Raw genomic sequence first — 26,500 nt, 5'->3', positions numbered from 1 at the left:
TGGGTCACATGAAATGTGTCCATCTCCAAACTGGGGCTTAGGACTGACCAGATATGGGCACTAAAGGAGATAGTTCCAAAATGGCTTAGGATGACAGTCCTACAGGACACCCAAAAACAGCCACACTCAAGGGAGTGAAACATGAAGGCCTTACAAAGCCCCCAGTATACACTGATGAATAAGGGCTCCGCTGCATATGGCGTAAATGCAAATCACATAGCTTTCCTTGCATTTATTTGTGAAAGCTCACATTTTAAATTATATTGCAGATAAACAGAGGACAACTGTAGGTTGGCTCAAACTTTCAAGCACTCACTGCTCACCTGAAGATCTTGTTAACATACAGATTCTGATCCAGCAGTCTAGGGTAAGCCTGAGGTCCTGCACTGTCAGCCAGTTCCCAGAAGATGCTGATGATGCTGGTCCAAAGATCACATTTTGAAAAGCAAAGTAGTTCCCCAAATGTATCATCTGAATTTTAGCCCCACTCTCCCTCATACCCTTTGACTGACTGATTCATCCAACAAGCATTTCTTTAAGCACTGATTATTGCTAAGTAACTTGCTAGATGCTAAAAATATACACATGAATAAAATACCTTTTTTAGGGACTTGTAATCTATTTGAAAGACACAAAAGGATGGCAGGTCAGATATTCACTTGTAGGGCAGATATTCAGTTGCTATGTGCCTCTTTTGTGTCCTTCTACATTGTCTGCATTTTTTTACACAGAAATAGGACTTTCTGGGATGAAGGTGCATATGAGCTGCAGTGGGCAGGCAGGCTTAGCTTCATCAAGAGGGTGAAACTTGAAGGAGAAGAAACTGATTCCAGACTATTCTGAGGCATCTCTTTAACATTCCAAACCAGAGGTGAGCTATGGAATGTAATAAAGATTAATTACAACTGGGAAATGGATGCCGGATGAAGGCAGAGAAGCCCCTCTGTATCTTGGGCAATATTAGCAATAAATCACATGAACAAAAGGCAGAATTTTGACTCACTCAGCATTGCATTACTGAATACAAATGCCTCCTGTCTCCTTCAGTGGAATACAAAGACACCAAGATGTTTGGCATTGTCTGACAGTCACTTTTAGATGAAAAATTAGGCTTGACATTTCTCAAGCCTGATTTCTTACTGAGAAATTGTCACCACTGTCTTAACAGTTATTGCAGTCTTAAAGCTATGTTACACTCCACATATATTTGTCTGAAATGTATTTGGATATAACTTGCTTTACTAAACAAACACATTTCAGGAGAGCTAGTGATGAAATAGATCACACCTGTTTTCTCACTTGGCTTACAGATTTATAAATTCACTCTGTTTTGGAAGTATGGACATGAAGGGATGGAAAGGTGAGGAAGACAATAATAAATCGGCCTTTGCAGAAGCATTTTCAAACAGAAAAGAGGGCCAATTTTCCAACTATATACATATTAAGTTAGCTACAATGGGAAAATTATTTATTGAAATCTAATTAAATTAGGTCATACATTGTTTTACTTCAAGTTAAAGGCATGTGAAAAGAAAATCTATCTGCTATTAAATCTAGCTTTTTAGATGCAATTCATCTCGTTATATCTGATTCTACATACACATCCCAAGCTTTGGCTACTTCTGCCGAATGAGAGGTCTCTGCTAGGAGACAGCCCTTCTTTAGAAGTAGGTCCAGATGCGGGTTCCCCGCAGTCCAGAGCTGCTTCCCCTGACACCTCCCTGCCGCCCCCTCTCCTCCTGTGCCGGTCTAAATTGTCCTTCTCCTTTGGACCCAAGCCAGTGCTACCTTCTCCATAAAATCTTATGCAATTCCTTTGTCTGAAACCCCATCCCTTTATCTGTGAGGAATTTACCTTATTTCCCACCGCACTTCTCACTTTCTGCTCCAAATGTGGCGCAGTGGGTAAAGAATCCACCCGTAATGGGCGAGACTTGGATTCGACTCCTGGATTGGGAAGATCCCCTGGAGAAGAGAATGGCAACCCACTCCAATATTCTGGCCTGGAGAATTCCATGGGCAGAGGAGCCTAGCGGGCTACAGTCCATGGGGTTGCTAAGAATCGGACATGACTGAGTGACTTTCACTCTCAATTTTCGTATATGCCTTATTTCCCCTAATGGGGCTGAGCCTTTAAGGTCAGAAACCACATGTTAGTCACCTGTGGATCTCCCACACTGCAGCAGAATCATACATAACACTCAGTTCAGTTCAGTTCAGTCGCTCAGTCGTGTCCGACTCTCTGCGACCCCATAAATTGCAGCACGCCAGGCCTCCTTGTCCATCACCAACTCCCGGAGTTCACTCAAACTCATGTCCATCGAGTCAGTGATGGCATCCAGCCATCTCATCCTCAGTCGTCCCCTTCTCCTCCTGTCCCCAATCCCTCCCAGCATCAGAGTCTTTTCCAGTGAGTCCACTCTTCTCATGAGGTGGCCAAAGTATTGGAGTTTCAGCTTCAGCATCAGTCCTTCCAATGACTAGTGCTCATTAATGAACAATTGTCAAACAAGTGAATGAATAGTATAGGGTACAACTCCAGCCAGGCCCACTGAGGGTCCCTCACCATCCTTTATGGTGACCACTAGCTGGTGAGAATTGAACATGGGAGTTTCCATAATCTATTGTTTCTGTACATTCACATGCATCCTGAGTTCTAATCATCTTCTTATCCCCTGTCACCCACATTCCCCATCCTATTTCAGAAGCAACGACTTCTGTATGCTCCCAGCAACCTCGGACCTCACTCCTTTCTTCATCATGGGGGTACTCAGGACCCAGAAGTTACTTGCCATCCAGCCATGCAGCTAGGAATCCAAGCGGAGGGGGGAAACTTCATTTAGAAATTCTCTTGAGAAACTACTGCTTGTGCACGGACAGCATGGCCAGATGAAGGACAAACTCAGAAGGGAATTCTCTCTGGACCAAAGCCCACATTTCAAAGGTCTGCTCAGGGAAACTGTGTACTCACCTTCTTTGTGCATTGTGAAAACAAACATTTACAGAGCATTGGAATGTGTGAAAAATGTCCTTAGTTGGATGTTTACGGAAAACACTTGGCAAGTATTTGCTATAAACGCTTTCTATAAATGCTGAGAATGAAAACCAGCAGAAGAAAAATGTCTGTGATGTGTCTGGGAACCAGCTTCCATAGCAAAGGAATATGCCCTCCACATACCCACCAGGCTCTACTTCTCACCCTCCTGTTACCATGAAGGGGTGGCACAGAATCTCCCTTTTTGGGTTTAGGTGATTGGGGCAGGGGAGGAGCAACATTCCAAGGCCTTGAAGTCCAGCATCCCAAGTTGAAGTCGTGAAAGAGAAGCCTACTCCTGTTTCCTAGGTAGTGATGCTCCCATAGGTTCCTTCTCTTCTGTGCACATTGGGCACCAGCTCTGATTCTAAGTCCCCTGTTCCTGGAAACAGTTCTTCCATACAAACCCCAATTTACTTGCCTGATGATGAGCCTGTCCCTAAGTTAATTTTATGATTTGCTGTTGTTAGTTGCTAAGTTGTGTCTGATTCTTTGCGACCCCATGGACTGTAGTCTGCCAGGCTGAATAGGATTTCCCAGGCAAGAATACTGGAGTATGTTGCCATTTCCTTCTTCAGAAGATCTTCCCAATCCAGGGATTGAATCTGTATCTCTTGCACTGACAGATGGATTCTTTACTACTAAGCCGTGAGGGACACCCAATTTTTTATGATGCTTTCAGGTAAAACATAAAAAATGGGGAAAAAAAGACTCAAAGGATTCCTGTATAGCAAGATTAATAGGGACATTTCTTCTAATTACTCTACAATTGACAAAGATTGCTGAAGATATGGGTGGAGAGGGGAAGACAGTATTGCAGGCTAAAGCAATGAATGCTTGTGATTTTCCCAGGAAGCAAACTTGACCAGCCCCAAGCTGCCCTTTGGAATGAACCAAGCTCCTCTTGTGCTACCTGAGGTACATGTGGGGACCAAAGAGAAGGTGGCCGCTCTTGTTTCCAATAAGCTTACATGACAGTGTTAAGTGTGTAAGTATTAGGGAGATAAATGACCTCCCAGTTGTTATAGCCCCCAAAAGACTCTTTTTTCCTTCATTTCAAAATCCTTTCTTTAAAAAAAAAAAAATGACACAGCTCTTAATGCAGTTAAAGCTGCCAAGGCAAAGAAATGCAGCTGCCTGGCTGTATTTGCATTTACAGGGGTGCCAAGTTCTGTTCCTTCACTCATACTCTTGTGTGCAGACACCTCCTGTTAACCAAAGGTCCTCTAAGCTGCATGTTATTTGAAGCTAATGATAAACATCTTGCACAGCAATTGTTTTGCTTACTTATGAAATTATTTCCTGTAGAGTTTTCCTGGTGTTGAGATGGTAAAGAATCTTCCCGCAATGCAAGAGGCACAGGTTTGATCCCTGGGTGGGGAAGATCCCCTGGAGAAGAGAATGGCAATCGCCTTCAATATTCTTGCCTGGGAAATCCTATGGACAGAGGAACCTGGCAGGCTACGGTACACGGAGTCGCAATGAGTTGGACATGACTGAGCAATTAACACTTTCACTAACTTTTCACTTCAAGTCCATTACTAGAAAAGGAATTAAGTCAAAAGAGCTTGCTTGCTTAAAATACATTTGAAGCTTGTATCTCTTTATACTCCCCAAAGCAATGGGAGAGAAATACCATTAAAATCATTTCACCACCAAAATCCAGAATACTGACAAAACCAAATGCTAGTGAGGATGTGGGGCAATAGGAACTCTTACACACGGCTAGTGAAAATGCAAAACAGTACAGCCACTTTGAAAGACCGTTGGGTGATTTTTAAAATAAAACTAAACATACTCATATTATTCTGTCCAGTGTCCACATTCTTTGATATTTATCTGAAGGAGCTGAAAACTTATCTTTATACAAAAGCCTATCCATAGATGTTTACTGCAGCTTTGTTCTTAATTGCCAAAACTTGGAAGCAACTGAGATGTCTTAGAGTAGGTGAAGGGATAAATGAACTGCAATATATCCAGATGACAGAATACTATTCACTGCTGAAAAGAGATGAGCTATCAAGACATGAAAAGCCATCAAAGAAACTTAAATGCATATTACTATGTGAGAGGAGCCAATCTGATAAAGTCATGATTTTCACGATTTCAATTTACGTGACATTCTAGGAAAGATAAAACTATAGAGACAGTAAAAAGATAAATTATTGCCAGGGGAGAATGAGGGCAGTGAGGGAAGAGACAGGCAAAGCACAGATAATGTTTAAGGCAGTGCAAATACTCTATATAATACCATAGTGAGGGATACACGTCCCTATACATTTGTCCAGACCCACAGAATGTACAACAAGCGTGAACTGCATGAAAACTGTGGACTTTGAGTGATCACGATGCATCAGTGCAGGTTCATCAACTGGAACAAGTACCACTCTGATACGGATGTTGTTAGTGGGGGAGGCTGTGCATGTGTGGGGGCAGGATATACATGGACATCATTGTACCATCCCCTCAATTTTTCTATGAACCTTAAACTGTGCTAAAAAAAAACATAGTCTTAAAAAATCATTCATAGGGCCCATCTGAACCTAGGATGGAAAAGGAAAATCTATATGTCCTTGACATTTTTCCCAGCAGGAAAAAGAAGTGAGTAGTAAGCACCAACCTGTCCCAACTACCCCACAGCTCCAGGCTGCATCCCCAGCCATGGCAGCAGCCACTCCTGAGTCCTACAAAGCTGCACCTTTCACGGGGTATGATGGTGACGAGAGTAGGAAGGGGGGTTCCCTTGTAGGCTCTCGAGGGGAGAATTCCTATGGAAGTATGCTCAGTTGTGTCCTTCTCTTTGCGATCCTACGGACTATAGCCCACCAGGCTCCTCTGTCCACCGAACCCTCCAGGCAAGAATCCTGGAGTGGGTTGCCATTTCTTCTCCAGGGGATCTTCCCAACCCAGGGATTGAACCCAGGTCTCTTGCATTGCAGGCAAATTCTTTACCATCTGAACCACCAGGGAAGCCCAAGTACAAATTACCAAATGCAATTAAGAAAATTCTGGATTCAGAGAAGCTTCATTCCTCCTCTTTCTACTTCTAAGGCATTCTAGTACAAACAAAGTCTCACATCACTCAGGGGCGTCTCTCTTCCTGCCCAGAATCACCTTTTGTCAGTTCCTCAGCTTTGCTGACAACAGGTTTCTAGGGGAAAAAGGTCCCTGCTCAAAAATGTCTTATTTGAGAGAAATGATGATTAAATAATAAAACATGTAATTACAGAATTCCAAATTGAGTCAGTGCTCTATAGGAAGTAACAAGGAAAGAAAATCAATAAAAGAGGAGCCTTCAGGATGAAGTACTAAAGAATGAGAGTTATGTGGGCAAGGAAGTATGGGCAGAGAAAAGTGGGGCTGAGACAATGGGAACGGCACGTGCAAGAGCCCTGTGGCACAGAAACACCACCATTCAAGACATGAAAGTGCAGCCGACTGACTTCCCTGATCTTGGTAATCACAAGTTTATGGACAGGTATGTATGACATATATCTGTGTCTTCTAAAAGCCTCCAAGTATAAGGACCCTTGTACTTATTTACAGAATAGCATTCAATAAATCAGAGGGAAATTAAGCTGTTAAGGCTGTTATATCTGTTACTAATAGTGCTTCAGCTACTTTATCAAATACAAGAAAAGTATTGTCTACGATTTATACTAAATTTTGGAATCTTAGTCTTTTTCCTCAAGACAAAGGAAAAATTGATAAAATTGAGATAAAAATTAAAGCTACCTGACAATGTCAAACACTTCTGGGTGTACCAGGTGTACTGCACAGTTCCTAAGGGGAAAGCTATTTTTACTGAAGACAATGGGACATTCAGGAACACTACCGTCTAAATTCTATTATACCGACACAAAATGCTTTCTGATTTGATAGTCAGGCTGCTGATACTGGCTAGACTCTAGTCACATGAATACAATTTAAAAATGAAACTCAGCAGTGATTCACCCAAGTATAAGCATCAGCATATCTGAGGCAAGGCCACCTTGGGGCATACCTCTATAACTGCTAATTTGATTTCTATTCCAGAATGGACAAAGGACAGAAGGACAGCTGCAGTTAGCATATTCCAGATAAAAATCCATCTCTGTGGCTTCTTACCTTGGGGTGACTGGCGATCTGGCCAGGAGGCAGAACATAAGCACCCACTCGATTCAGACACCCACTTAACAGATAAGTGACGTAGAGCACGTAAACAGCATTACATTTGGAGTAAGACAAAGGAGGTAAGGTGGATGGGGAAATAAGGATGAAATTACAATCTTATATTTGGTGGTGAGAAGAGGCCACCCTGAATCTAGAGGAAGTGAGAGCCAAGGTACATGGCTAAAAGGGGAGCAGATTCCCTGGAGAGGAAGCAGCAAGTACAGACAACCCTCACAGATATTAAAGATTTGGTTCCAAACCACTGCAATAAAGCAAATACCAAAATAAAGCTAGTCACACAAACTTGTGATTTTCCAGTGCATATGAAAGTTATGTTTACACTATACTATAGTCTATTAAGTGCGCAATAGCATTGTGTCTAAAAAAAATGTACATATCTTAATTTAAAAAAATATTTGATTGCTAACAAATTCTGACCAGCAACTGAGCCTTCAGCAAGTCATAATCTTTTTGCTCTTGGGGTTCTTGCCTAGATATTGATGAGTGCTGAGTGACCGGTGTGGTGTTACTGAAGGCTGGGGTAGCTGTGGCAATTTCTTAAAACAACAATGAAGTCGACCCCATTGATTGACTCCTCCTTCCATGAATAATTCTTCTGTAGCATGCAATGCTGTTTGATAGCATTTACCCACAGTAGAACTTCTTTCAAAATTGGAGTCAGTTCTCTCAAACCATGCCACTGCTTTATTCTAAGTTTATATGATATTCTAAACACTTTGTTGTCATTTCAGTAACCTTCACAGCATCTCCACCAGCAAAGGATTCCACCTTAAGAAGCCACTTTCTTTGCTCATCCATAAGGATTTTGTCTCTTAAAGGTTTATTATGAGATTGAAGCAATTCAGCCACATCTTCAGACTCCACTTCTGATTCTAGTTTTCTTCCTGTTTCCACCACATCTGTTGTTACTTCCTCCACTGAACTCTTGAACTCTCATCCATGAGAGCTGGAATCAGCTTCTTCCAAACTCCTGTCAAGGCTGATATTTTGACCTCTTCCCATGAATCACAAACCTTCCTTATGGCATCCAGAATGGCAAATCCTTTCCAGAAAATTTTCAATTTAGAGATAACAACAGAGGAGTCACTGTCTATGGCAACTATAGCCTCATGTAACGTATTTCTTAAATGATAAGGCTTGAAAATGGAAATTACTCCTTAATCCATGGGCTGAAGAATGGATGGTGTGTTAGCAGGCATGAAAACATTACTCTCCACCACAGCTCTTAGGTCAATTGTCAATGTCCAGTATAATTTTGAAATGAAATTTTCTTTTCTGGGCAGCAGGTGTCAACACAAGCTTAAAATATTTAGGAAATCATGCTGTAAACAAACAAGCTGCAATACAGGCTTTGTTGTTCCACTGATAGAGTATAGGCATAGTAGACTTAGTATTACAAATTCTTCAGGGCCCTCGGATTTTCAGAATGGTACATGAGCATTTTCATCAAGTCACCAGCTGCATTAGCACCAAAAAAGAGCATTGTTTGAAACTTGATTTCCCCTCTCTAGCTATGAAAGTCCTAGATGGCATCTTCTTCCAACAGAAGCCTATTTTGTCTTCATCAAAAATCTCGTTTGGTATAGTCACCTTCATTCACTGTCTTAGCTAGATCTTCTGGATAACTTGCTGCAGCTTCTACATCAGCACTTGTGCTTACCCTTGCATTTTGATGGAGATGACTTCTTTCCTTAAACCTCATGAATCAACTTTTGCTAGTTTCAAACCTTCCTTCTGCAACTTCCTCACCTCTCTCAGCCTCTACAGAATTGAAGAAAGTTAGAGCCTTGCTCTGAATTAGTCTTTGTCTTAAAGGGAATGTTGTGGCTGGTTTGATCTTCTATCCAGACCACTAAAACTTTTCCCATATCAGCAATAAGTCTGTCTAGCTTTGTTATGATCCATGTGTTAATGGGAGTAGCACCTTTAATTTCCTTCAAAAAGTTTTCCTCTGCATTCACAGCTTGACTAACTGGTTCAAGAGGCATAGCTTTTGGCCTATCTGCCTTTGAATAGCGGTGCTAGAGGAGACTCGTGAGAGTTCCTTGGACTACAAGATCAAGCCAGTCAATCCTATAGGATATCAACCCTGAATACTCATTGGAAGGGCTGATGCTGAAGCTGAAGTTCCAATACTTTGGCCACCTGAATGTGAAGAGCCTACTCATTTGAAAAGACCCTGATGCTGGGAAAGATTGAAGGCAAAAGGAGAAGAGGGCAGCAGAAGATGAGATGGTTAGATACCATCACGGATTCAATGAACATGAATCTGAGCAAAGTGTGGGAGATAGTGAAGGACAGGGAAGCCTGGTGTGTTGCAGTTCATGGGGTCACAAAGAGTCAGATATGCAATTGAACAACAACAGCTTTCAATATATCTTCCTAACTAAGCTTAATTATTTTTAGCTTTTGATTTAAACTGAGAGACATGTAACACTTCCTTTCTCCTGAACATTTACAGGCCATTGTAGGGTTATTAATTGGCCAACTTCAGTCCGGAAACATATAGCATTTATTGCTGAAGTTTGTCATCTTATACAGCCATGGTTCATGCAACCCTAAACTATTACAATAGTAACATCTAAGATGACTGATCACATATTATATATTATAAAATATGATAATGATGAAAAACCTTGTGAAGTCTGAAGTATTACAAGAATTACCAAAGAGACACAAAAGGAACAGATGCTATTAGAAAAATATTGATAGACTTGTTTGACAGAGAATTGCCTCAAACATTTAATAAGTTAAAAAAATAATGCCACCAATATCTGCAAAGATCAATAAAATGAGGTATGCCTTACCAGACCCAGAGATTGGAATGCACCTGGAATGTACAAAGTAGACAGAATGCTATGAACTGAACAGTATCTCTCCCTACCCCAGTGTGTATGCTAAAGGTCTAACCCTCGGTCTTCCAAAATGTGATTACATTGGGAGATAAAGCTTTTAAAGCAGCAAGAAAATGAGGCCAGTAGCATGGGGCTCAAATCCAATACAACTGAGGTCCTTATAAGAAGAAGAGAAAGAGACACCAGGGATGTGAGTACACAGCAGAATGGCCACAGGAGGACACAGTAAGAAGGCCCCTGTCTGCAAACCAAGGAAAGAGGCCTCAAGAGGAACCAACCCACTGGCACCTTGACCTTAGAACTCCAGCCTCCAGAATTGTTAAAGGATATGTTTCTATTGTCTGAGCCACCGCATGTTTTGTTATGGCAGTCCTAGCAAACTAATAACCAAGGGGAACTTCATCAACTTGATAAAGAACATCTATAAAAACCCTACAGCTAACAACATCCTTAACGGTAAAAAAACTTAACTCTTTCCTCCTAGCATCAGGATTAAGGCTGGATATTCCTTCTGACTTATTCAACATCTTATTGGAAATCCTAGCTAATGCAATAAGATAAGAAAAGGATATGAAAAGTACACGGATTGAGAAAGAAGAAATAAAATTGTTGGTGCACATGATTATTTATCTACAATCTTTCAAAGAACAACAACAAAAAAATCCTGGAACTAATAGTCAATTATAGCAAGACAGTAGGATATTGGCTTCATTAAATCCAACAAAGTGCCACATTAATTAGCAAGATGTTAAAAACATGAGAGACTGTGTGGGAGAGGGACTGAAGTGGTAATATATGGGAACTCTTGGTACTTGCTGCTTAATTTTTCTGTTAACCTAAAACCGATCTAAAAATAATGTCCATTATTTAAAAATAACTTAAAGAGCTAAAGAGGCCTATAACACTTTCCACTTAGATACATAGAAGAGAGGGGAGTCCCAGAAACTTTTCACCTCTTAAAGGGACAGGCAAAAGTGAATAGCAGCTCTTGGAACTTTACAGCATGGCACAGCAACTACAGCAGAAAGAGGAGCAGCCACACTATACCCCCAGCACAGCAGCTACTCAGCCCTCCACAATGAAGGTAGAAAGTGCATAATTAAAAGGGGAACTTAGCTGATGACAGCAGAACGGAGACAACCTGTCACAGAGCAGGTACTCAATAAAAATGTATTTGTTTAACTAGAATAATGAGACAAACAATGGACAATGTGGACTGAGAAAGAATGGATTTGGAGAAAGAATGAGAAGATATGACTGGGTCTAAGGATAGACCCAGGACAGCCCCTGTTGACTAAGGGTTTAGCTGATACCCTAATGAGCACGGCGTCATCCACACATGAGGCTGCCTGCAGTTTCTAACCTTGCAATTCACACTGGGCCTCGCTTATACTGTGTCAACTGCATAGAGTTCCTTCTATTGGTTGGTTACATTTTTTTTTTTTATCAAGCAATCCATCCTTGTGTTTTAAAATCCCACTATGTTTTACAGTTTAAAAACAACAACAACAACAACAACAAAAACCCTTTAGATATAGCTAAGTAAAAAGTTCCAAACCTAATACCCAGCTTGGGCTGGTGCAGAGGAAAATGGAACAAGTAACTACCAGGTTTAGACCTGCTTCAGATTCCAGTTACTGAAGTAGGTACCGAAAGAACCCAGGTGGTGAGAACTCAGGGCAGATGCACTGTTCTACCTAGCAATTGTTCACGCGTGTGGAACCTGCCTTCACTCCTAAGATGACGGGTTGTCTGAGATAAAACCAAGCTCATGCCGAACAATGATCTCACCCTGAGGCCTGAAGTATTCCATTCAAATCACTGGATTTGGAAGTCAGAAATTCTGCTTTCCAGTGCAATTAGTAAATCTAATCACATACATTCACACTCTCAAGGGGTCCTGATTGTTTGGCAGTAACAGCTTGGTTATTCACAATCAATGAAATTAATGCCACTATTTTTAAAACATGAAAAAACTGTACACAAAAATAAGCCTTCAGGCTGCAGACCTTGGTCAAAGAAAGAGTCAAAATAAAAAGTAAAGACTAAAGTATTTAAATGAATAATTAGACAAAGATTAAAGTCCCAGCAAGGCTTTGCCTTGAGGTCCTTGTTATCCTATGGATTCTGTGCCCCAGATCACCTAGAAAGAAAATATCACCCTAATAAAAAAGGTTCCTTTACATGAAAACTCTGTGTTTAACTGGCAACATATAATTTCATTAAAAAAAAATTAGGAGCAATTGCTGCTGTAAAGCCGTTTCAGGGACAAGGGGAGGGAGGGATCTGTCAGCACTAGGGGAACAAAAAAAAATGATGTGCCACCAAGCTTTATTCCAATCATTTACTTCATAGTTAAGTTTAATTACACATTACACACTGTCTTGTAATTATGCCACTTGGGAAACTGCCAATTTTCCCCTTGAAATGTTAAAAGTTCCTTAATTTATTTTAAAGGCTCATCATTGCCTCCATCAGCACCCCGTTAGTGCATGAGGGATACTCGGTTTCTGTGCCCCTTTATGTGCAGGCTGTGGGCAGCAAGAATTCCATTGCGTGGTCTGACACACAGCCAGAGGGCTGACTGTGCGGAAAGCCCCCAGACACTGGGCTCATGTATTTATAATCATATCTGATAACTTTTTTTCTTTAATATTTACAACCAGAGAATTTGAGAAGCATGCCTAATCTTTTCCTCTACTCTTGGGAGGTTGAAATTAAAGTCCTTTATTCTCAGCAAGAGAACAAATACCGAATACAGGATGAAGCACCTGCTCTCCAGGAGCTGACAAGGCTGGAAAGACAACATTCAGCGCAGAAATATGAAGCCCCCAGGAGACAGGACAGTAACCAAGTATAACTTTATGCACCAGGAAAAGAAAAAGTCAAGTAAGAGATGTTGAGCACCCATTGTGTGATGACAGTGCACCCACAAATTCACAAAGGTCGCCAATATCACGGCCACTAAGCCAGGTCCCTCAGGTAGCAGGCAGACAACTAGAATTCATAAAGCAGCCAAACAGGATGTAACAGGGAGTCCTGGAGCTCGCAGTTCTTTTGGATAGAGAGTGCAGGCCCTGCCACGGGCAATTTAAATTCTCTTTTCATTAAAAATACTGTGCCAGGTGAGCAAAATAACTCCTTAGAACTTACTTGATTTGCAGCTGCAAACTCTATATGAATCTCTGACCCCTAAAAGGCACAGGGTATGGACACAAAGTATGGAAGCAAACTCTTCAGTGTTAAACTCAGCTCTAGCACAAGCACTTCCTTCAGTTCAGTTCAGTTCAGTCGCTCAGTCATGTCCGACTCTTTGCGACCTCATGAACTGCAGCACGCCAGGCCTCCCTGTCCATCACCAGCTCCCGGAGTCCATCGAGTTGGTGATGCCTTCCAGCCATCTCATCCTCTGTTGTCCCCTTCTCCTCCTGCCCCCAATCCTTCCCAGCATCAGAGTCTTTTCCAGTTGAGTCAACTCTTCGCATGAGGTGGCCAAAGTACTGGAGTTTCAGCTTTAACATCAGTCCTTCCAATGAACACCCAGGACTGATCTCCTTCAGAATGAACTGGTTGGATCTCCTTGCAGTCCAAGGGACTCTCAAGAGTCTTCTCCAACACCGCAGTTCAAAAGCATCAATTCTTCGGTGCTCAGCTTTCTTCACAGTCCAACTCTCACATCTATACATGACCACTGGAAAAACCATAGCCTTGACTAGACAGACCCTTGTTGGCAAAGAAATGTCTCTGCTTTTCACTATGCTGTCTAGGTTGATCATAACTTTCCTTCCAAGGAGTAAGTGTCTTTTAATTTCATGGCTGCAATCACCATCTGCAGTGATTTTGGAGCCCCCAAAAATAAAGTCTGACACTGTTTCCACTGTTTCCCCATGTATTTCCCATGAAGTGATGGGACCAGATGCCATGATCTTAGTTTTCTAAATATTGAGCTTTAAGCCAACTTTCTCACTCTCCTCTTCCTTAGCTGTGTGTAATCCTGCCTGTGTATCAGTTTCCTCATCCACAAAATGGAAATAATGACAGTGTCAACCTGAGTGAGTTGATGTTGAACGTGAATATTGAAAGAGATTTCTCTTCCTTTGCCTGTGTGCAATTGCTTCAGTTGCGTCTGACTCTTTGCGACCCTACAGACTGTAGCCTGCCAGCTCCTCTGTCCATGGGATTCTCCAGGCAAGAATACTGGAGTGAGTTGCCATGCTCTCCCCAAGGGAGTCTTCTCAAACCTGAGATTGAACCGGTGTCTCTTATATCTGCTGCATTGACAGGCAGGTTCTTTACCACTAGCACCACCGGGGAAGCCCATCTCTTTGCTTTGATGCTTTTTAGCAACTGCGAACGGAGAAGGCAATGGCAACCCACTCCAGTACTCTTAACTGGAAAATCCCATGGATGGAGGAGCCTGGTGAGCTACGTCCATGGGGTCGCTAAGAGTTGGACATGACTGAGCAACTTCACTTTCACTTTTCACTTTCATGCATTGGAGAAGGAAATGGCAACCCACTCCAGTGTTCTTGCCTGGAGAATCCCAGGGATGGCGGAGCCTGGTGGGCTGCCGTCTATGGGGTTGCACAGAGTTGGACATGACTGAAGCAACTTAGCAGCAGCAGCAGCATCTGAGAAAATGAACTGTTTTTTATTTTCAGTGTGAATATGTCTCCCTCTGAGAAAGATCGGAGAAGGCGATGGCACCCCACTCCAGTACTCTTGCCTGGAAAATCCCATGGACAGAGGAGCCTGGTAGGCTGCAGTCCATGGGGTCGCTAAGAGTCAGACACAACTGAGCGACTTCACTTTCACTTTTCACTTTCATGCATTGGAGAAGGAAATGGCAACCCACTCCAGTGTTCTTGCCTGGAGAATCCCAGGGACGGTGGAGCCTGGTGGGCTGCCGTCTATGGGGTCGCACAGGGTCGGACACGACTGAAGCGACTTAGCAGCAGCAGCAGCTGAGAAAGATATAAATAATAACAGAAACATCTCATTTGTACTCTTTTGGCTGTTATTGCAGCATATTTAAATAGCTTATCTGACTTTTTTAGGGTCTAGGATTAATGAACAGCATGCTTCTGTCTGGCTATAATGCCAAGAGGTTTTGAACCTTCTGAAATTCTTCGCTTGTCACTTCTCCTGTCACTAGTCTGAAACTAATGACCACATCTGCAATCTGGAAAGCTTTGTAGTGATTCCTTCACCAGGCTTGATTACCCCTTTAAATAGCATGATGTGAGTAGCAATCAAATATGTGGTTATATGACAATATATAGGAAAAAGACAGCCTCGGTTTTCAAAGGATTTACAATCTAATAAAGAAACTGTGATATTTATATAAAGTCTGTAGTAAAATGGAAGAAGTTGTCACCTCTCTTCCTTTTAGGAACAACCTTCTGATCATGCTAGATTTAGGAAAATCAGAACTGAGTATAAACACTTGTTTGATGGTCCCATCAACTTCCTGTGTCTTTTAAGCATTCCTCTGATTCTGCCCCTTTACCCATCATGTCAGGAAGAACAGACCTGTTGTATTCATCACAATCCAAGCCCTGAGAAAGGAGGCTGCAGAATGCAAAGAGCCTAAGATTTGGAAGCCAAAACATAAGTTCAAAGTCAGCTGGTCTCCTGGCTGTTTGACCTCTTGAGCTCTTAATACTTCTTTAAGTCCCAGTTCCTGAATCTATGTGATAATACATCCATCTCACTTGAAGACTGAGCTAAATATATGGAGCACATCTTATGTTACCGAACCTGTACTAGGTACTTATTTTCTCTGAACAATCAGGGGAAGACAAGTATTACCATAAAGAATTACTTCCATCCTGAAATGACCTCTTTAGTTTAGCATTTTTCTCAGGTATTTTTTCCAATCCCAGTTCCTCCCCAGACCTGACCATTGTGTGCTGGGAATCCTTAGTTTTTTCCTTATGACCTCCTGCTTTGTGGCTAAATCTTGGCTCCCACAATAGCCAGTATGTGTCTTGAACCAAAAGAAAACAAGTCATTTGGCCTCAGTAGTTTCCAGTGAATAATTAAATACAGCAAGAATATATGTTCTAAGACCAAAGGTTTTATTTCCAATGGAGTCACTAAGCTTCTTTCTTTCAAGATACTAAGAATTGTCATTCCAGGGAGTAAAAAGAAAAGCAAGATGAAACAATACACTACATGCTGTTATCCGTCTCTGAGTGACAGCAGAATCATGGGAGTGAGCCAAGCGCCACCCTTCACCTCTCACAGAGAGTGCCTTGGGTGGGGGTGGGGGTGGGGGGCTCTGGGAATCAAGCATTTCCAGAAAAACAAAACAAAACAAAACAATTATGCCCACAGTAAATAAGACTTAAAGTCTGAAATCATGCTATGCCTTCGGATTTTACTCTGGGCACAGTGTGATGCTCAGATTTGCAATTTCTGCTTGTGTTCTGTGCCCATCCAAGTGTGGGTTAATTCAATTACGTCTGCTGCTTTCATTAATACATGGTTACCAAGTTTATTCAAACAATACATGAAAAACCAGACTGCCCATCAATAAATTCATGTTGCAAAAATATACTTTTATATGATTGTTAAGAGAACCAAAGACCATGATTCCCAGATGATAAAAACGAATTGATCACTGGCAAGAGACGATCTAAATAAAACTAAAGAAACTACTCAACAAGCAATCATTAAAATCCACTATGTGCCAGGTACCAGAGGTAGAGTTGTGGGCCAGGGGTGGTTCCCAAAGCGTTCTGAGCTGTGGTTAGAAAAATCTTTCTAGCAGCTAGCCTAGAAGGTGGGTTCAAAGAGTGCAGGCTTTAGCAGGGAGGTTATTAAGATAGTATTGTAACAATCTACATGAATAGAAAAGAGGGAGAATAGATGAGAGGAAAAGAGAAAGTTCAGAAAGGAGAACACAGAATGTGGTATCTATATAGGTTTGGGCTCACTGCCTATTAGAAACGAAGACCTGGACAGGTGTCCCATGTACAAATAGAGTCTGGATATCTCCAAAGGACTATCCCCTCACAGCGTGCAGATCTATTTCATCTATGACACCATTGTCCATCCACTCAATCCAGTATTTCTCTCATCCTTGGAGAGAATCAAATTTATCTCAGCTCCAAAACAGTTCATTCCAACTGCTTCGCCCCAGTGCCACGGCTACTGCCCTCATTCAGGTGACCACCGTTTCTCGATAATTTCTCCAATTTCATTTTCACTGCTAGTATTGATTTCTCACATTTCTTTTCTGGCGGGAGAATGATTTTTCTAAAATTGACTCTCATTCTCCTTCCTTAAAATAGTGCAGAAATTCTTCATTGCCTTTGGGTTAAGGCCCAAACAACTTAATACTACATGAAGGGTGCCTAACGAACCAGCCCACAATTATCTCCCAAGCCATGATCATATCTGCCACTCCCTGCCTTAACCATGCTGTGCCATTTGTGGTTCCTTAAACAAAGCTAAGCTAAGTCACTTCAGTTGTGTCCGACTCTGTGCGACCCCATAGACGGTGGCCTACCAGGTTCCCCTGTCCCTGGGATTCTCCAGGCAAGAACACTGGAGTGGGTTGCCATTTCCTTCTCCAATAAACAAAGCACATGTCTTTATGCCTCTGTTTGCATGTTTCCCTCTATTTAGAGTACTTTCTCACACCCTTTTCCCCTCACCTGAGAACTAGTACTACCCAACAGGTCTAAGTGTTATGCCACTTCTTCCAGGAAGTCCTCCTTACCTGACATCTGTGTTTGTGATGCTCCTCTGTGTCCCAAGTATCACTCCTACCCAATCAAAATCCACTGAGTGGCTTGGTAAGTACTGGTATTTATCTCTTCCCCCAGCTCCCCCTACTTGCCATCTGTAGACAGTAAAATCCTCAAGGACAGGACTCATGAGTGACTTGTTCCTTGGGGAACTCCTGTCTCCTCACTCACTGCAGGCTATTTGACAGGTTACTCAGTAAATGCTTGCAGCCTGAGTGCCTAAAGGAAAATGGTCCACAGACTGAGTCACGAGGATCATGTGCATTTGATAAGCAGGCAGAAGGAGAGAAACCTACCAGAGACTAAAAAAGCCAAGGGGAGAACCAAGACAGACACCACAGGCCGCAGGCAAAAAAGGGAGAACCGGCCAATGGAAACAGTGTCCAGTGTCAATGGGAGGCCAAATGAGACAAAGGAGGAGGTGGGGGCTCTTCACGTAGCAGAACAGTTTCTGGAAAGTGATGGGTACCAAGTTTTGAAAAGTGAGGGGCAGGTGAGTTAGAACACGGGTCAAGAAGACAACAGGGAGAAACACACAGTGCTCGAGGGAACACAGTAGCTGGAGGGTGGTGGGGTGTATCAAGGGCAAAGAAGGAGTGTGTGTGTGTGTGTACATTAGAATTCTTTTTAAAAACCTCAGCCATAAATCTGACTGGCAAAGTGAAAAGTGAGACTATATATTCAGGTAGAGAACACATGTTTACTGAATGAAAGATACAAATAATAAGTAAATAGCTGCATTTAGATAGGAAATTTACCATTAAAAAAACCAAATTTTATCAAAATGTAAACTTATTAAAAACCCAAGAGCCCACTTTTATATTTCAAAAGAGACCACTCAGCTCATAGACCAAAATCTATAATTAGCTGCTGAAATGACAAATTTCATTGTCTATATTTACTGCCACTGGGACATGTTTCCGTGTGTGTGTGCTCAGTTGTGTCTGACTATTTGCAACCCCACTGACTGTAGACCACCAGGCTCTTCTGTCCGTGGAATTTTCCAGGCAAGAATACTGGGGCGGGTTGCCATTTCCTACTCCAGAGAATCTTCCTGATCCAGGGATAAAACCTTCTCCTCCTGAAGCTCCTACATTGGCAGGAGGATTTTTTATTACTGTGCTACCTGGGAAGCCTGCTTTCATAGTCACCACAAAACTTCCTTGAGGGGACTTGCCTGGTGGCTCAGTGGATAAGAATCGGCCTGCCAATGCAGAGGGCGTAGACTCTATCCCTAATCTGGAAGGTTCCACATACCACAGAGCAACTAACCTCGTGTGCCACAGCTGTTGAGCCTGTGTTCTGAAACCCATGAGCAGCAACTACTGAAGTCAGGTGCAGCCAGAGCTGATGCTCCACAATAAGAGAAGCCACCACAGGGAGAAGTAGGCACGCTGCAACTACAGAGGGGCCCAGTCTCCACAACTAGAGAAAGCCTGTGCAAAGCAACAAAGACTCACTGCAGCCAAAACTAAGTAAATTAATAAATAAAAATTAAACAAAGAGAAATCTAAAAACTTCCTTCGAAATGCCTCAGATTTTATATACGATCCTGTAATCCCATTCATTCAGATAAACAGCTTTAGCTTTCCAAATAGCAGTTAATGACCCCGAAGTCAGATAGGACACAGAAAAAAACATCAAGAAAGGGACATTTTTTAGAAAACAACAGATATCTCAGTTATTGGAATGTCTAACCAGAGAGTAAAGTGCATGTGGATGAAAAGGGCCACACTTTTCTTTCAAACAGGATTTTCTTTTAAATTCCTATCAGATATAAAGTTCTATCAGGTTGCTATGGTATTAGTTTAACTTATGATGGTTTAGAGAACACATTGAAGAAAATGGGCTTATTTTTTATTATTTTATAATATAAAATATATTACTCTTCTTGAGACATATGTTCCTTATGCAATTAACAATATATTGAGCATCAATATTCTAATTTTAGAAAACATTCATCCACAAACATTAATCAGTTAATGCTAAATTCAATTTCTAATAGGCTTCTTCTTTTCACACTCAACTCTCTAAGGCTATACTACATGGTATCTAAAAAATATTAATTTATTTACAGTGGGAGCAATTACATTCCTAGAAAAAAATCTGTGTAATAAATGTATGCACATATAAAACAACTTAAACTTTTTGAAAAAACTATTTTCTTATGGAAAATTATATTTCTGACTGAGTACCTGAGAAATGCATAAAACTTTCAGAGAAATGCATAAAATCCTTCATATAATTAAATTATAAATAATGCTTCAATAATTGCATATATAGAAAAACAGATAAAGTTAAAATATTTGAAAAGACTCTGATGCTGCTGGGAAAGATTGGAGGCTGGAGGAGAAGGGGACGACAGAGGATGAGATGGTTGGATGGCGTCACCAACTCAATGGACATGTGTTTGAGTAAACTCCAGGAGTTGGTGATGGACAGGGAGACCTGGCGTGCTGCAGTCCATGGGGTCGCAAAGAGTCAGACACGACTGAGTGACTGAACTGAACTGACCTGAACTGATAGTGCTTATGGAGAACTCAGATCTGGTGTGACTTTTTCTCAAAGGAGTCACTACTGGGTAGGATAATTTTTCATGCTGCAGACTGTCCCATGTTTTAGAGGGTTGCGGCCAGTAGCACCCCAATGGGCATGGTGACTACCAAAAGAAAAAAAAATTATGCCCACACATTTCCAAATGCTCCCTGGGGGAATAAAACTCCCTAGTTTGGAGGAGAAACTGTGGCTCATTCAAAAGGAATGGCCCACATTTATATCACCAGGTAACAACAGTGAAAGGTCTTGAACCCTGGTCTCCAGAAAGCCAGTGCTAAGAGGGATCCAACAGAGAAGGTCTAAGGTAAATGCTCACGTGCTAAGTCACTTCAGTTGTGTTCGACTCTCTGCCACCCTATGGACTATAGTCTGCCAGGCTTTTCTGTTCACGGGATTTTCCAGGCAAGAACACTGCAGTGGTTGCCATACCCTTCTCCAGGGGATCTTCCCAACCCAGGGATCGAACCTACATCTCTTAAAGTCTCCTGCACTGGCAGGCAGGTTCTTTTACCACTAGCGCCACCTGGGAAGCCCCATACAGGCTCATATCCTACTCTGATTTCAGCTTTAGCCTTCGTGCATTAGGATTTTCATTCATTGACTGTTTTCTAAGCTTATATCTAGTCATCACTTAACCATTCACCAATTCCCTTGCCCATTTATTCATATCCTCTTCCATCTCAATCATGGATCTATATTCCTCACCCAACTGTGGTCCTCTCTCTAGAGACTGAGGACAGAGGTCAACACAAATCCAGAGCCTCCAGGGGAGCAGCCTCGATGGGCAGACCTTCTCTGTCACTGTCTCCATGCTCCAGTTCATTCATACTCTGTCTTTAGTGACAACGCAGAGCTGGGCACCTTCTACTTTCCTTCAGCCCCACCCACAAAGGAATCTGCCCTGGTAGCTGGTGTTTCACTAATCTGTTATGAAATGCAAGAAGGCATTTCTCCTCCCTCCCCATCTCTCCCACACTTCTCTGTTTATCTTATTGTATCTCCAGCATTAGATCGAACAGAGCAGTACTAGACAGAATCCTGAGACTCTTCTCAAGAAGTCAGAGAAGTCTTAAGAGATTTCCATTTCTCTTTGTTATTTAAGGATAAGAGATTTTGCCATAATCAAATAACTGAATTATATAAAATATTTTTCCAATATCTAGTATATGTTTAAATTGTAATCATGTGGAAAAAAAACTAAAAGTTAAAAATCCCTACTTTGATGTTCACTTCATTTCATTTTCATTTTTTACTTTACTAAATAACAGAAGCAAAACTCTGGGGCCACTTATCTAACGGGTAATCCCTCCATATGTACAAGTTAGAAATTCAAATACAGCAGAAAACCTACAACAGTTGAAAGAGGCCACATGCTTACCCGGATATAGGCATCCTGATGGTGCTTGGCGAAGTACAGCATGTTGTCCAGAGCTAACATCCCAGGAGGAGTCTGGGTAAAGTCCATGGCGGGGTTGACATGATTCTGTGATTAAAACAAAAGGTTTGATCAGGTTAGTTCTTCAGTAGATTTTATCAACAACCACTAGAGGTCTGGTTTCCCTCCACAAGACCACAAAGTACCACAAGACAAGCTCCAAATAATCAAGTAGGACATTTGCTGTCTCCATGTGAGCCTGTTGGGGTGGCAATGAGGGCTTCTTTCTAAAGGTGCATCAAAACCAGCTTCTAGACTCAGGGTTGGGAGACTCAGCTGAAAATCAAAATATGGGATTATTCTTAGACATGTGACACTGTAAGAAAAGAAAATAACGCAAAAACAGTTATTTCTGGTGGTTGTACTCTACTGGAACCAATAGTATTTGGGAAGAAAGACCTGGGATAAAGCTGTATGTCTGCCATTTACCTTTCTGTACCTTAACTTCCTCATCCTCATGAGTGAGGGTAAAGTATGGTCACACCAGTCCATGGTGTTTGTGAACTGTCCAGACTTACAGGTCTCTGCAGGCACATGACTTTGAAATTCAGAGGTTCACAGGGTCCTAACGTCTCCCTTCTTCCAGGGAGTGCTCTGGCCTTCTCACCCATACAGTGTCAAGAACCACACACAAAAAACCCACAATACTTATAAATATGCCCAACAAATTGTCCATATGCTCAAGATCACTCAGTAAACATCACCAGAGACTCCTAGTCAGGGCAGTAAACCACTTTCCACAGCCAATTGTTGAAAACAATCACCAACATCTGTCTTGAAAATTCAGATCTAAATGGCTAATGATTTGGGGGGCTTCCCAGGTGGCACTAGCGGTAGGGGACCCGCCCACCAATGCAGGAGATGTAAGCGTTGAGGGTTCCATCCCTGGGCTGGAAAGATAGAGGAGGGCATGGCAACCCACTCCAATATTCTTGCCTGGAAAATTCCATGGAGAGAGGAGCCTGGGAGGCTATGGTCCATAGGGTCCCACAAAGTCAGACACGACTAAAGCAACTTAGCCCACACGCAAGTGATCTGAGGGAAGTCATTTTTCTGCTAAAGAGATAGAAAAGAAATGCTGAAGAGATATTCAAGAAACTACTCTTTCCTCATAATCTAGGTAATTTGTATGAAATAATATATTTTTATTTTGTTCCTGAATACTTTTTAAAAACAGTCTGACTCTCTGATATGCCAGAGAAATTTTGGTCAATGGTATTTTTTTCTAATTTACATACACGAAGAATTTTCTGTTCACTTGCTCAAACAACCCACACTTTTCTACCTCCTTCAAGAATATACAGAAGCTGTCTTTTGCATGCTGATTTGACATTGCTTTATGAGCTAATAACATCAAAAATTATAGGACAGTGGCTGCCTACTGGCCACAGTTCCACAATTTTCAGAAACCTCTGTCCATATCTGTAAAGCAATTTGGGCCAATGTAGTGACTTCAAGGAGAAGGCAATGGCACCCCACTCCAGTACTCTTGCCTGGAAAATCACATGGGTGGAGGAGCCTGGTAAGCTGCAGTCCATGGGGTCGCGAAGAGTCGGACATGACTGAGCGACTTCACTTTCACTTTTCACTTTCACTTTTACTTTCATGCATTGGAGAAGGAAATGGCAACCCACTCCAGTATTCTTGCCTGGAGAATCCCAGGGACAGGGGAGCCTGGTGGGCTGCCGTCTATGGGGTTGCACAGAGTCAGATATGACTGAAGCAGCAGCAGCAGCAGCAGCAGTGACTTCAATATTTTATTTTAGCACTTTAACCTGATTTGTTTGTTAAGATGTTGAAAAATTTTTTAAATACCAAAGTACTACTAGTTAGGATAAGAAGGATATATTTCATAAAATAAATAAAATTGTAACAAAAATGAAAATCACTAAGCATGTCAAATGCAGTGAGATTCAGCCTTAATCTGATACTCACTGATGTACAAGAGTGAGACCTGTATTCAAAAGTGAGGGGGTGGGTGAAGCAAAACGCTGAAAATAAATGATCAAAGATGTAGTGTAAAAAGTAACTTGCAGTGAAAATCTTGTAATATTTTCAGTTCTTTAGAAGAGAATAGTAGAACTGCCCTCATAATGTGTACATTTTTATTTTGACTTGAATGTATTCAGTTTTCATGAACACAAGTAACATACAAATGTTACTATCTGCTGAGTACTCTTCAGGGCTAGCGCCAGTTTGGGTTTCACTAGGGTTCTCTCATCTAATAAATAGGTGGTGGGCACTATTGTTATTCTCATTTTATTAATTTTTAATAATACAATGCTGTTTTATTTTTGTTTAATTCTGGAGTAGAAAACTCCAAAATTCATCTCATATTTTTCCTTACATGTACATTTTATTGAAGTATAGTTGATTTACATTATATTGATGTCAACATTTAAAGTTATTAGAAAATATTGGCTATATTTCCTGGGCTATACAATATGTCCTTGTATATTTTATTTCATCCATAGTAGTTTGTATCTTTTAATCCCATACTCCAATTCTGCCCCTCCCTGCTTCACTCTCCCCACTAGTAACCACCAGTTTGTTCTCTATATCTGTGAGTCTTTTTCTGTCTTGTTCTAGTCATTCATTTGTCTTATTTTTCAGATTACACACATAAGTGATAGCATACAGTATTCGTCTTTCTCCATCTGACTAATATCCTCCAGGTCCATCCATGTTGTTAAAAATGGTGAACTTTTATTTTTTTTATGGCTGAGTAGAAATCCATTGTATGTATGTATATGTGTGTGTGTGTGTATACACACATATATCTACATCTATGTCACCTTTTTTACCCATTTGTTTGTGGACGGACACTTTGGTTGTTTTCATATCTTGGCTATGCTGCTATGAACACTGGGATACATGTATTTTTTTGAATTAGCATTTCAGTTTTCTCTGGATATATACCCAGGAATGGAATTGCTGGGTTATATGGTAGTTCTATTTTTAGTTTTTGAGGAAGCACCACACTGTTTTCCATAGTGGCTGCATGAATTTTATTGATGAGGAAACTGCAGCTCAGATGAGATAAGACTCCTGCCCAGGAGCTTGCAACTTGAACTTGGAAGTGCAGGCAATGTCTTGCTTGGACAACAAGTTTCCACATGCTTTTGTTTCTACTTTTTTCCTTTACATGTTGAATGCATTTATTTTGGTACTGCTAGCCATTTATACTTTATATAGCCTGAGAAAAGCTTGAGAAAAAAGTAGGCTAATCAATATTAGCTGCTACACAGCATGGTCGAGCCAACAAAGGAGAGTGTGCCAGATAAAAGAGAAAAACATGACATTTACTTCAGACTTATTTCTAGTGTTGGTCTATGAATCTATTCCAAAAATAAGTATATGGAAAGACAATCATCTGAAAAAGAAATTAGTTTCTCTGAATCTAGTTTGAACAACCCTCCAAAGCTATGTGTTAGTGAAGCTGACCAAGGAGAAGGCCCTGTGGGTCAAGGGTCATCAGTCTTGTTTGAACAGTGCTCCTAGGACCCTCTAGAAACCTCTTTCAGTCAATTACACACTTCCTTAGGCATACAATGGGGGTATCAAATAGGGCATTGCTGCTTTCAATGGTCTTACAGTAAAGAAAAATTATATTTTTATAGCTCTTTTAAAGATTCATGTGGCTATTTAGCAAATAGTCCCAATAAAATAATGCCTGCTCTCTGCTAGGTGTTATATAAAGCACCCTGAAGGTCCTAACTCTTAATCCTCATAAAATTCCTACAGAGGGGGTCTTATTATTCTCCTCCATTGACAATAGAAAACTGAGGCACGGAGCATCTGGGTAGCTTGCTGAGTTTTAGAGCCAGGATGTGGCAGAACCAGAATCTGAACTAAGGTCACAGGCTTTAAACCAGGATTTCAGTGTCACGTTGCTGTTCAACCAGACACCTTTGGAAATTTTACAGAGATGTCCAATGCAGGTTCTCAGTCGTAGTTTTCCTCAGTCAACGCTTTGTTCAGGCAAAGTGGGCCTGTGATCCATCCTTTTCAATAAAAGCTCTAATTTCTCCATCCCCCCCAGATACAACAGACCAGAGTCTCTCTCATGTTCAATAAACCAGGTCTTATTGTCTCCAACAAATAGGCTCTTATTAAACCAAAGTCAATTAGAAAACTGCCTTTGATTTTCTATGACTTGCTCTAAATTATGAAGCGTCATTGCATTTTAGATTAAAAAATAACTTGCCTTGTGAGTGAACTATACTCTTTTTCTGTCTCTGTCTTTTTAACTCTGGTTATTATTTTTTCAGCCTCTCTCTCCTTGAAATGATTGTTTCCTCTTTCTCTTTTTGTTTTAACAGCCAGTGAAATTATTTTATAAGCATAGATTCTGATAATGGAAAAAGTATAAGAATTACTTGCCAAAACATTTGAGAGCTCTCTATACTGTGACGAAAATAATCTGAGAACCCAGCAAGGCCAATAGTTCCCCTATTCCTTCCTTATTTATGAGACGCTCTGGATACAGATTTATTTTCTTTTCTTATTCCATGTTATTTTTTTTCCACCTGTCTTGAAATGGAAGCTGCAAGTGCTTTGATAAATGACTTGAAAATTTCCCTTGTTTTACTGCAAAGCCTGTGTACCTCTGTACATCCTCCTGAAATGCCATTTGTTAGAGCCTGTAGAAGTGCTGCTCCTTGAATCACATCAGACAGCTCTAAGCCCC

At 41.3% G+C, this 26,500-nt stretch overlaps 1 protein-coding gene across 2 annotated transcripts in view; it reads right to left on the bottom strand.

Annotated features, from left to right (window-relative positions):
• Positions 1–26,500, bottom strand: part of ELMO1 (engulfment and cell motility 1) — a 568,923-nt gene that overhangs the window by 260,599 nt on the left and 281,824 nt on the right. For both annotated transcript variants that reach the window (XM_068972512.1, XM_068972513.1), the window contains one exon: positions 21,754–21,858. In XM_068972512.1, coding sequence (XP_068828613.1) covers positions 21,754–21,858 — 105 coding nt within the window. The remainder of the gene's footprint in view (positions 1–21,753; positions 21,859–26,500) is intronic.

Source organism: Capricornis sumatraensis, chromosome 5 (assembly GCF_032405125.1).
Source record: "Capricornis sumatraensis isolate serow.1 chromosome 5, serow.2, whole genome shotgun sequence".
Lineage (NCBI taxonomy): Eukaryota > Metazoa > Chordata > Mammalia > Artiodactyla > Bovidae > Capricornis > Capricornis sumatraensis.
Note: the sequence above shows the minus strand (reverse complement) of the source record. Positions and strands in the feature narration are given on the sequence as shown.